The sequence below is a fragment of the Pogonomyrmex barbatus genome, unplaced genomic scaffold (genome assembly GCF_055798465.1).
Source record: "Pogonomyrmex barbatus isolate J1 unplaced genomic scaffold, ASM5579846v1 scaffold3, whole genome shotgun sequence".
Classification (NCBI taxonomy): Eukaryota; Metazoa; Arthropoda; class Insecta; order Hymenoptera; family Formicidae; genus Pogonomyrmex; species Pogonomyrmex barbatus.
The window spans coordinates 6,682,487-6,694,612 of record NW_028297127.1 but is presented as its reverse complement, the minus strand read 5'-3'; the positions used below and the strand labels follow the sequence as shown (position 1 = coordinate 6,694,612).

The window sequence follows — 12,126 nt, the reverse complement described above, 5'->3', positions numbered from 1 at the left end:
CCAGGCTCGAGATGCGTAGGGCAAAAAGTCGACTTTGACATGTGTCGACCACTCGAGTCGTCCGGCCCGATGACCTCTCCCTGATTTTCCGTCGCTTTTTTTTTTCTCTCTCCACGCTCGATTTTCCTCGCCCCATCAAACAGGAATGACGGAAGCCTATCGAAGTTTCCCTCTCGATCGATCTCGGCAGCTCCTTTCAACGCGATACTCGTCGTCCTGGATACTCGCGCGTTCCACTTTTTTATCGTTCGTTCCTCCTCAATTTCGCGAAGGCAGAAAGCGGCGTCGTCTCCCGCGGTGCGTGAATTTTTCAGGCGCTTCCTGCCGCGGCTCTCTCCCGCGCGGCTTCTACGCACCGGTTTCGCTCCGGAGGAGACATTAATCGCGCGACAAAGATCGATTGGCGAGAGGCGGCTAACGAGACGCGATACATATCTCTCTGTCGCAAAAATTTATTTCGGCCATTTACTTCCGGTTTAGGCGGCCGCTACCGGTTTGGCTTTATGCCGCCTCTTGACTTTGACACCGGCGGCTTTCTCGTGCGCTATGAAATTAATTTGCGGCCGACTTCGACCGTCCGTATAATCCAATATGTTCCTTTGAGATATTTTCAGTTTCAATCATGAGACGCACAAGATCCGATTCACTCGTTTGGAAAGTGGCTTTAGCTTACACACAAATCGAATTTTCTCAATAATTCGTCATATCCTTTATTACATATATACAGATATATTAAACGAGACGCGTATACGTGTTTCGTTTCTTTTTTATCCGGACATTTATGAATGTTTTGTTTTATGCGCCTCGTAGTAATTCTATGAATATTGCCTTCTCATTATACGTGCCGTTCGCAGTCACGATTCTCTATCTCAGTTTCTGTTCTCGTACCTCACCCTCGCCCACGCGCACATACGAGTATAACTGCGCGAAACGCGATTATGAGAGAAGCGGAGGAACAGGCTCGAAGATCCTCGAAAGAACTCGTGCGTGCGTGCGTGCGTGCGTGCGTGCGTGGCCACGGCGATCTCCATCTCGCCATCATCGTTGCCGCTGCCTGCAAGCTCCTCGACTCGCTCGATGCAGAATCTGGGGGCGGACAATCGATACGGTGATATATTGTTGTTGCACGATGCAAAGATCGAGAGTTATATATAATGCGGCGGATTTATCGCAGATGGGTGGGATTATTATTTTTGCCTTTCCGGCTAATGATTCATCTGGGAATCGTAGGCCCCCTGAGCTGAGAAACACGCGCACGGTCTTAGGATTTCACACATTGTGAGAGGTAGAGGTGCTCTTTAGCCATGAACGCTGTAAGTATTTAGAAATCTGAAATAGTGTACTTATCTCTGATAAGCTGTTTGCGTTAAATTTATTTACAAAATTTATTTATAAAATTTAATTAACTTATAAATCTATTTATCGAATGTTCGAGTTATCTCTCTCTGTGTGAATTTTCGCGATTTAGCAAAAATATCTATACAACAAATGGTATATTTGCCCACAGGCGTGCACGCAAAAAAAAAAAAAACACCGAAATTGTATATAACGTTATAAAATTAAATTTTAAAAATTTGTAAAATAAAAGATTATTCTATTAAAGAATTAAAATGTATCGACGAAGAAAAATCTTAAATGTAGATAGAAATTTTTTATACTTAAAGGATACTTTTAAGCATGAATGAGCATGAGTTCTTGCTTTCGAGAAACATTCTTGCCTTCTCAATTTGAGAACTACTGTCGCTGCGATTGGTAAAGCACGGTGAAACAAATAACAAATCCCCTCTTTAAACCATCGGAATTCTCGTTACGGTATTTTCAGGGCGTGATGCTCGGGTTTCGCGACGCGTGAAAAATCCCGGGACGTGCATTCAATTACGGCCACGCGCCTTACCGCACGTGGAATACTTAATCGATCATCTGCCGCATTAAAATAGCACGCCAGACCGGCGTCGCTTTAATCTGCGCCGTGAAACTACGATCTTTCTTATTTACACGACTTGTTCGCTTTCCTGGCATTCCTCGGATAAAGCATGTCTCATTGCCGAAAGAATCACTTTTTCAAAGAAAAGTATTTGCGAGTTCGAGTATTTCGTGTATTTCTCAGAGAAAAATTCTTCGATTCTATACGTATTGAAGAAAAATAAACATTCCGTCGGTTTATAATGAACTGAAAACTGGAAACTCCACGTAAAACTCCAGTCGTATCACGCCCCTCTTTCTCCGTACCGTTCTCCTCCTCCCCCGACGGGGAGGTGCTTTCGCAAGCTCGAGGACATTCCTCCGCTCCACCTTGCCGTCGTTAAACGGATATTGCAGGCCCGTGCATTCTGGGTGAGCAACACCGAGTCTAGACGGTCGGTATACGAGATCCACCGGCAATATTCTCTCGCGAAAGCCAGCCTTAAATCACGGCGAATCGGCGCGAAGTCACGCGCGCGCGATAAAGGGCCCGTAAAGCGCAACATTACGATTACGGTAGCACCGGGGTGGCGTGTCGGGCCAGGGAGACGATCGCGCAGACGGTCGTAAAGCACCCTCGAAGAACGCGAAATCATAACGTCGATCGTTCGTCCTCAACGGCAAACCATAAGGGATCGATCGTGACGTAATTACACCGACTCGCGCGACTCCACGGGAAATCGGTGAAATCAACGTTGAAACAGATTTTTCCCTGGTAATGTCCAAGTCTCGGGTCCAAGAAGGGTAAACTTCTTGCCGACTTCTCCGAAAATCCGATTGGGAAACAAAGTTTCAGCGATTGAGGATTCAGTTAACGATGAGGAGGTCGGCCATGGAGGGCCACGGTCGGCTCACCGACCGTATTAAATCGCTTTAATTGCCACGTGAAATTTTAATCCCGATCATCGTAAAGATACATACGATCGGCACGAGAGTATCGCGTGCGGGTGTTCGCGGGAGTAATCGCGATAATCACGACGGAACAGCGGGACGACGTCATTGAATTAATGGAAATGCGTGCGTTAGCGTAATCGGATCTCAATCTATTTGCGAGAGTTTTGACCGTCGTAAAGACGGGGAAGAATACCAATAAGGGGCATCGGGCTCGGGTGGTACGAATCCTCGACAAACGTGTACGACGCCGTCGGGAAACGAGGCGAGAATGTTTAATGCACCGCGGCCATTCACGGTTCCTTTTCGCCGGTTTTATACCGCCCGCGGTTTTATTGCTCGCGCGCATTTCAGCATTTCCTCTCTTGGACGAAATATGTGAAACCATTGCGAAATTTTGCAGCCGCGCTATGTTAACTGCCGCCCGTTAACTCGCGCTTTTCACGCTCGCCTCTAAAAATTCAATTTGCACCCTTTATCAATATTTTATAAAAATAATCGCTGCAAAATTTGCCATTCGAGATCCCGCCGCTCTTTTTTTTTTTTTTTTTTTTTCCGTACAATTTGCGAAACAATTAAACGAATGCGGACACGATGTTGTTTCCCGGATTTTCGGGCGATGCTTTGCTAAAACTCGAATTCAAGCGTGACAAGTAATTTATTCGCGCGGAGAGACTTAATTATCCGTTAAACGCGCGTTAAGAGTAATTTATGCGGCATGCCGCGTAGAATATTTAATTATTTATGAGGCTACGCCAGGAGTATCAATGACCACAATGCCAGGCGGGCGGAGTACATCGTCGAAGGAAAAAAAAGAAAGAAAAAAAAAAGACAGAAAAAAAAAAGAAGAAAGAGTGCAGAACGAGGCAGAAACGACTATTCTGGATGCGAAAATAATGAGATAGCAGTCTCTATGATTGTAAGAGCGGACGAAGTGTGTGTCGGCTAAGTAAGTCAGCTAATTGATTCATTAAAATCTCTTGATCGTCGTTCACGCGATGTTTCTGCCATATTTTTACTCGTTGTTAATACCGTAAGAGATTTTCGTTGTAATTATTTCGCTTGTCCGATGTTATAGAATTTCTACCGAATACTGATAACAAAATTAATAAAACAGCGAGCTTATCTCCTTCTCTCTTAAGAATGCAAAGGAGTGCGCTTCCTTGCAATTTTCTTCTTCGTCTATTTCCTTCTTCGTCGGGCCGGAATTTGAAATTCATGCTGAAATTATAGATCTCTAATAAGTAGCTTCACTTACAGCTCATCATTCTGTTCGCTCGATTATTTCACGGCGATTCACGATTCCGTTTCAGTGCTCCATAATTTTATACGTCGTTTGCGATCGTCATTGAAATCGCTGTTTCATCTCGCACGGCCGTGACGCGCGCAACCGGATGTTATTTTAACGGCTCCTGCCGATTTGCAGGAATCCGTAGGTTGGAAGCGACTGTTGTCGTTAACGGGATCAATGTCGACGGACGCATCAATCCTTCTTACGCTCGCCCATAAATCATCATATCGGACTGTCAAACGTCTCCATTTGCTTTCACCTAGAGCAACGCAATGATAATTCTAATCGATTGAACGCGATACTGCTAGAGACGTCCAATGAAGCCAATTCCTAAATATAATTCTTATTTTCGTATACTTTATTTCTGGCAATATAAGAAATGTATATTACACTAAATTAAGAATTAAGGATTATAAATAAATTTGAAAAATCAACGTATTTTATATCTCAACGTATAAATTATGAAATTAATTTTGCGTATAAAATTCTATAATTATAAATAAACTTTGTTTTTTAAATTTAAAATTTTTTATTTTATTCAAGTAATTATTTTTTATTTTAAGTAATAATAAAATATCTTAACATTTATATTAATAATAACATTTTGCATGTTGTTAAATGGCACAGGAAACTTTGACACATAATGAGATAAGTGCAAACAGGTTAGAAATAAATTCATAAGACCCAGAGCGGATATAATGAGAATTATGAGCGAGCAAGAGAATGCCATTACCTCGTTTGACATTCCTACTAATGTTCCCATTTAATGTCATCTCTCTTTAAGCCACCCCCGCATCATCCGCTTTCTTGTGCTGTTCACTAAATATTCACCGAGACTTCTTGTCTTCTCTTCTCATTTCTTTTTTATTTTCTTTTCGCTTCCTTTGTGTGACGCCCCGATGACTTTTGTTTTAAGATCACGCCAGATAAGATTTAGTTTAAAACAAAAAATACCCAGAAAATACCAAAACTTGAAGAAAATTGAATCATCCGAAGCTATTTTACCTTGTAATTTATAAACTAACTTGACTCAAGTTTTTTTCTTTTATTAATTAATCATGAAATCTTTATGTAAAAAAATAGTGCCTTTTTCACTTATGTGACTTATATTAAATGTTAAAGTTTCACTTATATTTTTATCTAATCTAACGTCACGTTATTCACGCCTGTCAAAATTTTATCAAGCACGCGGAAGAATACGGCGGCTTGCTGGCGCCGTCAATTTCCTCGGAATTGCAAATGTTGTGGCGATGTTTCGTCTCCCCCATTCGACATCTACGCTAATGCTGCCATTTGAGTCTCGCCTTAGCTCGAGTTGTCTTGATGGCTCCTCCTCGAATGCCCTCCTTGAATCCACTCTCCGTTTCGGTGCCGTTTTCTCCACCGTATACGTCGCTAGAGAGAGGAGACTCCCTTTCAACACTTTAATATATTCTCTCGGAGGAATTGTTTCTTCTAATCCGGGAACAGGCCATTTTCCTCAGAATTGAGACAAATATCAAGGAAACAGCAGGACGACATTGTAACTCACGGCAAGGCTTTGCTCCGAGAGAGACGCTTCTAGCAGAGAGGACGTATACATAAAAATAATAAATTAACATTTTTACTAAATAATTTTTTTATTAAGTAAAAGTACTAATTTATGTTTTATTCGAGAATTAGAAACAAAACTGTGTTTCAAATTCCTGTTTAATGTCTTTGCTACTTTTTTACCGAGTGAAGCTAGATTAATAACATGACGTTGTGAAAAATGCTTGGAGTAGATTAGATCGCTATTGCGACAGACCAAACGACTGCCATTACGACTTGCAGTTGCAATTGCATAGCGATGCAATTCTAATGATCGCAATACGATTGTGTGATCTACATGACAGCAGTTTTAAGATTATTACTCGACGCTTAATCTAATTACGTTTTTTATCTTATTGATGCTTTAGCACTACTTTATGATAATTTTATTGAAAGATTTGGGAATTATTTTACCACATGATTCTATATATAAAGATTCTTGATCTTTATAGTTTTACTTTATCTGCTATCGTGTTATTTAATTATGTTAGTTTTAAATTTTCCTTTTTAACTTTTCCTTGTAGCTAATAAAATGTTATTAACTATATGACGTAATACTAAATTATTAATCCTGAATAAATTAATAGAAATTAATAGAAATAACATAATAAATTTTTATTCAAAAAAGTTTTATCGTCCATGAAATCTTTACTTTGTAATGCGAGGCAATGACCGCGGGTTAACCATGCAAATGGTTCAATTATCATGATTCTTTCTTCGTGTTTAACTGGCGATTTTCCATTCTGGCGCATCCACGTGTCCAACAAAACTTGACACGCAACGAAGGGTGCATCTGTCGAACTAAAGCCAAGTCACGTCACGGAGGGCGAGGCTCATTAGTTAATTAAACAAATTCGTTTGGACACGCGATCAGTAGTTCGACCTTGGATTCACTCTCTTTATTTTCCCCTCATTATTTTTTCATATCTTTCATATTCACACGGCCTCGTCTCGCATAGAAATTTTGTATTTCTTTCAAACGAATAATATAATATAATCGCTTTCTAATATACGTTTCACTAATTTTTGGCAGATGGCAAAAACAAAAATAAAAAGATAGAATGTGCAAGATTTGAAACGAAATTAGATGAACTTACAAAAAAAAAATCATGAAATTGCATGATAAAAACTGCCGTATAATCATTTTTTTCAAGTTTGTAAATTTATTTTGCAGTGTGCAAAAGAATTGCATCAAAAAGTAAATGTGGTTAGGCAATTCGCGTAGGATTTACGAGATAAATAGGGTTGCCTTCATGGAGTTACAAACGTCACAGGAAAAACGGCGATTGAATCGTCATCGACATTGGCGGAAATCAATCTGCCCGCCGGCAGCTCGGGCAAATTGCTGTGATAATTACGACACGCGAGGTCCATTGCGAGTGTCGTTTGTCTCGCGCGATGTATCAACTGTCAATTAGAGACGAGTGAGAATCTCACCGCAGGCATTTTATAAAAAAAAACAGAGGAGAAGAAGAAGAAGATGAAGAAGAATGTGAAAAAAAGCCGATCAGTCGCTCGTAAAAAATTATTAAATTTTAAATATTATGTGACGCGTATCGTTATATCACTCATGTTAAGTAAATCACATCTTTTTACAATTTGGTTTAACAAAATCGATACGCGCGGATCGCAAGTTGCAAGGTATAAATTTCAGGTTCTACGGCACTCTCCTCTCTCGGAGGTCTCTCTCTTTCTCTCTCTCTCTCTCTCTCTCTCCGCAAACCTTTCCCGTTGTATTTTCTACTTGGGCGTTAGGGCAATAATTCGCTGCGAACAGCGCCGGCTACCAGTCGCTATCTCCTAGAAAGTGCGAGGCTTACCGAGTGCGTAAATATGTATTAGCCACAGGCGAGTGCGTGCATCGGCGTCCGGTGCACTTTTCCGATTTCACGCCGCGTGGAAAACAGCCTGAGCGGAAAACGAACCGGTGCGGCGCGCGCGAGTGGTTAATCGCTTTTATCCGTCATCTCGTTCGGACGGCGCGACCGGTTTCCAGCCACACCATCGGAATCGGGTTAAATGCGAGTCGGCGGACGCAAACGTCGCGCCGCCGATCGGACTCTTTGCCAATAAAAGAAATATATATATATATATATATATGCAGGAGTTATCGTCCGTCCGCGCACTTTCATTAACACTCGCGCTTACATTTTCTCACGTGCGAGCACGAGCGTTAGTCGAGTCCACTTTTTTCTTTCTCGCAATCCAGAAAACCCGAGCTCGGGGCTCGTTGCGCGATCGTTTAAATTCGCGCCCGACGCGATGCGGGAGCACGCCGGATAATTAATTTAGTAATTACGTACGTTTAATCGCAAAAAGAGAAGGCGCTCGAAAATATCCCGGTTTGATTTTGATGAATTTCGAATTTCTGCCGCGGTAATTAATTGTCGGATAGAGCTCTTTCCTTCGCCGTGCTTCTCGCGTTCGTAAACTGGTTCATCGTATGCCATTAAATTTTATTTACGAACAGAACGAAACTTGGTAAGTTTGGAATTAATGATAAACTTCAGAAAGCAGAAATATCTCGCTCGGTGCGTTATCGCGCGGATTGCAATCCGAGATGAGAGCACACGATGAAAGTAAGTTGCGCAATGACTGTAACAGCTACTGTGCGATCGATTACGAGCAAAAAGTTACTGCACATAACACGCTTGCACGTTCGAGTCACTACTGAAACCGAGCATTCTTTTTATCGTTGAAAAAAAAAATACGAGGACTCTCCGGCCGGTTAATGTAATTTTAAATTGAAACACGAGAAATTTCCGATCGAGCACATTTACCGGAGCTTCGTAGAGAGAAATGTTCTCAGGAGGCGTTTACCAGTCATCACGTTCGGTAACAGTATAACTATTTTAATTAACAGTCGTGTTGAAGCTCGACAGCGCTGAAATATTTCCCACGAGGTGCGGAGAGAGCGTGTTTTATCGGAAAAACAAGGTATCATATTCGTTTAATTAAGAAGTATTGTAACAAAATGCCGATATCAGTAAGTAATCTACGGTATAAATGACCGTTTATAATTGAATCTCTAATTTATCTCTTTTTAATGCTCAACACTCAAGCCTTATTTCAATGTTTTGATACGTCTGAAGATACAGACGCGTAATCCGAAGGATGTTATTTTATTGTAAGCGAGCCGCGTAATTCTCCACTTCGAGAAAGTACATAGTGTAAAGATCAGTTTGTAATCAATATATTGAACGCGCCGATGAAAACCTGCCGATCGTATTACATCACGTAGGTCGGAGGAGGGGAGGGGGGGAAGGGTCAAGTATGATTTACACAGTTAAGCTGGCGTTTACGCGCGAGCTTAATCGCAACGCGTTTGTGCGCGAAAATAGCACGAAAATAGCACGAAAATAATTCGCAAACGCCGAAGAAGCGGCGCGCCGCTGAAGTCGGCTCGGCTGATTTATGCGGCTCGATTAATCTAGGTTACTGCGCTATCGGGCCCGTTTGCGTATTCGCATAATCGGCAGGGTGAACGAACCCTCCTTCCTTCCTCGTTTCGCGATCGCGATCGTTCATCGAGGAAAGTAAAAGAAAAACAGGTCTACGCGCGCGCGCGCGCGCGCGCGCGATGAAAAAGGCGACTCGATCGCCCCGAGAGATTCGTTCTACTCGACTAATTGCGATGTGTCGGATTGCTCGCTCGCGCGATTCGCGGACGGTATCTTTTCTTTTTCCCTTTTTCCGCATAAATTAAAGGATTTTTCCGCGCGTTAAACGTGTGTTGAAAGGTGGAAATTGAAGCCGTCCGGACAAACGGCTAACTGAAATGATGCATATTTACATGAAGTTACATTATTACATCGCTTCGTGGGATTAGCATGGCCGGCCCGAAGTTGTATTGTTTTAACAACGATGTACGATGACAATGCGATAATGTAATTCAACAGAGTAGTTCGTTTAACGAGCAACAAAAACGTCTCTCGCGTGACTCGGTATCCTTTGCATTTAATTTCCTTCGCGAAATAAGTACGAGATTTACGAGATACATTCGCGGCGCGTCGATAAATATATCGACGTCGATTAATTTGCTATTTTCCTACGTTATACGTTCGCTTCCGACGGACGAAACGTCTCCCCTATCTCGGGGGTGACACGCGAATCGGCGTAGCGGCCGCCCTGGTGCACTCCGATGTCGTCTTCTCCATTTATCAAATCGTCTCTCCGGCGCCTACACTTTAATCAATACGAATTCTCTGGTCCGTAAACTCGCCTACTGTGATATCGCGTCAGACTCGATGCTCGATTTGTGCTTCGACCGACTCGTTGAACGATGTTTCGTAATCGAAGCTCGGCCATTACTATGATCCAATTTGTGCAACATGATTATTATGTGCGCGGGGTCAACGATATGTTTCGAAAATACATACATATTTCGAGAATATTATTAGAAATATTAATCTTACACATACGTGCGGTGTCATAATATTATTGTATTATTATATAAAATTATATTATTATTATTATTATTATCCGGGGAATACGCCGGTGCTATTTATGATGATGTTCGTAAAAGCTTGCGTAAACAACGGCTCGTTCAACCCCTTCATACGCACAATCGTGCGTACGCACCTACGTAACATAAATGTGATGCTTAAAGTGGCTAATTAAAGCGAGTAAAGTCTGATAACAAATAATAAACTAACAAGAAATCGTATCAAGATATCGTAAATTATTAAAAAAAGAAAAAAAAACAAAAAAAAAACAAAGTTTGTAAAAATTATTTAAATCGTGGTCCACGCATTTTTGTGGACTTTTATAAATTCAATATAAAATATTTAAGTGCTTCGTTCTCGATGACTCAGCTTTTGTATCAGCTACATAACAGAATTTTCTGAATTCCATAAAGATTCCACAAAGATTCAAATATCGACAAGCCTTTATCGTACGAAAATAGTCAATACAAAGAGGCGTTAGTTTGATCGTTTCACGTTTTTGAGAAGATGAAAAATCGCAACGCAAAATCGTATCCTCGATCAGATCGATGGAACATTTTTAACGGCGGGGATGGCGTTTCCGCCCTGCCCCCCGCCAAAGGGGGGGCTTTATTTATAGTCAATAGACTAGTTTGCGTAAGTCAACCGATGCACTCTCAACCCTTTTTAACGTGCGTAAACCGCACGTACGCCACACAAAGACACGGGGCACCCACACAGGCGCAGGCGCAAGGCGCGTCCGCGCGGAAAACTCATGGCGAGAGGCGAGTATATTCACCTTAAGGCCTTTAGTCTAGTGCCGTCGTACGCGACGTGCGCATCGCGTTCACTGTGTGGCTCGTATCTCTTCGTCGAGAGTGCATTATCGCGAGTCTAGCCGATTAGGAACTCGGGACGAACCCTCCGATCATCATCTTGAGGGGGAAATTCGAAATTACCGTGCGCCTCGTATTTTTCCTTCCAAGTCACTGCGGTTTACTCATCGCAGATAAATTCGTAGAAATCTCTGTCTGTGTAGAAATCTTGTCGTAGAAACCGATATCTTTATTTTACTCCGAGCTTATGACGTAGTCATAAGTGATACGCGGTAATCTACCGCCGTTCTACTTCATTTTTGTGAAATTGTTCAGTGAGATGAGAATTTAATCGCACGTCAGAGAATTAATCGATTCCAATTAAGAATGTTTTGTATTGTAATTGTATAGCTTCAACGTAGACGTAAACGGGACAGTTTATTTGACATCAATTACGTGTTAATTAAACTATGACGCAAACGTCTGTATCGCCTGTGAAAATCCACGTCCACCTGACTTTCTCGTCGCGATGTAACTTCTTGACGTTCACTTTCAACGCTTGATACTTCGTTCGATAATTACTCGATAATATAAAATGGGAAAGTGATGATTAAAAATGGCGTTTTCGATCGCTCGAGTCTCGTCCGATTGTTCCAATCTTGGTTTGACGTGCTAACTTTTCGGCAGAGGTGCATCTTACATCAACCTCAAATCGCCTCCAAAATTGCGAAAGTAATAACTCGACGAACGGATCCTGGGTTAAATGGAAAAGTGATTATGCAAAACGCGAACGTTGTGATCGTTCGTCGCGATGGTCGGATGACGATGCTCTTTCGCTCCGATGAGAGGCTCATCGGGGTGGGATGCTAATTGGCGATCGCACGGAAAACGTGATTGTACTCGAGAGGTTCGAAGCCTCGTTCGGCAGGGTGGAAGATGCTTGGGCATTTCGGTAGCAACGAGAGCATATTGGGCTACCTCACAGTCAAAGGTACAGATATCACCAGGAATTTCCAAGAGATAGGTCACAGTGATGGAAACTCAACTTGAAATGAAAACAAATTAATAATCGATTTGCAGCAAAATGCCTTGGAGATTTCAATAAGAATACGATATGTATTCTCAGAATTATAACGGGAAAATAGCATTATTAGGAAAAACAATGAAATTAACG

General features: G+C 41.8%; 1 protein-coding gene across 5 annotated transcripts in view; it reads left to right on the top strand.

Annotated features, from left to right (window-relative positions):
• Window positions 1–12,126, top strand: part of LOC105429274 (uncharacterized) — a 124,564-nt gene that overhangs the window by 97,153 nt on the left and 15,285 nt on the right. The window contains exon 1 of one of the 5 annotated variants that reach the window (XM_089079857.1): window positions 10,789–11,943. The exons of the other annotated variants lie outside the window; for them this stretch is intronic. Coding sequence (XP_088935983.1) covers window positions 11,889–11,943 — 55 coding nt within the window. The 5' untranslated portion in view covers window positions 10,789–11,888. Of the gene's footprint in view, window positions 1–10,788; window positions 11,944–12,126 lie in introns of those variants that run through there. 5 annotated transcript variants of the gene reach the window in all.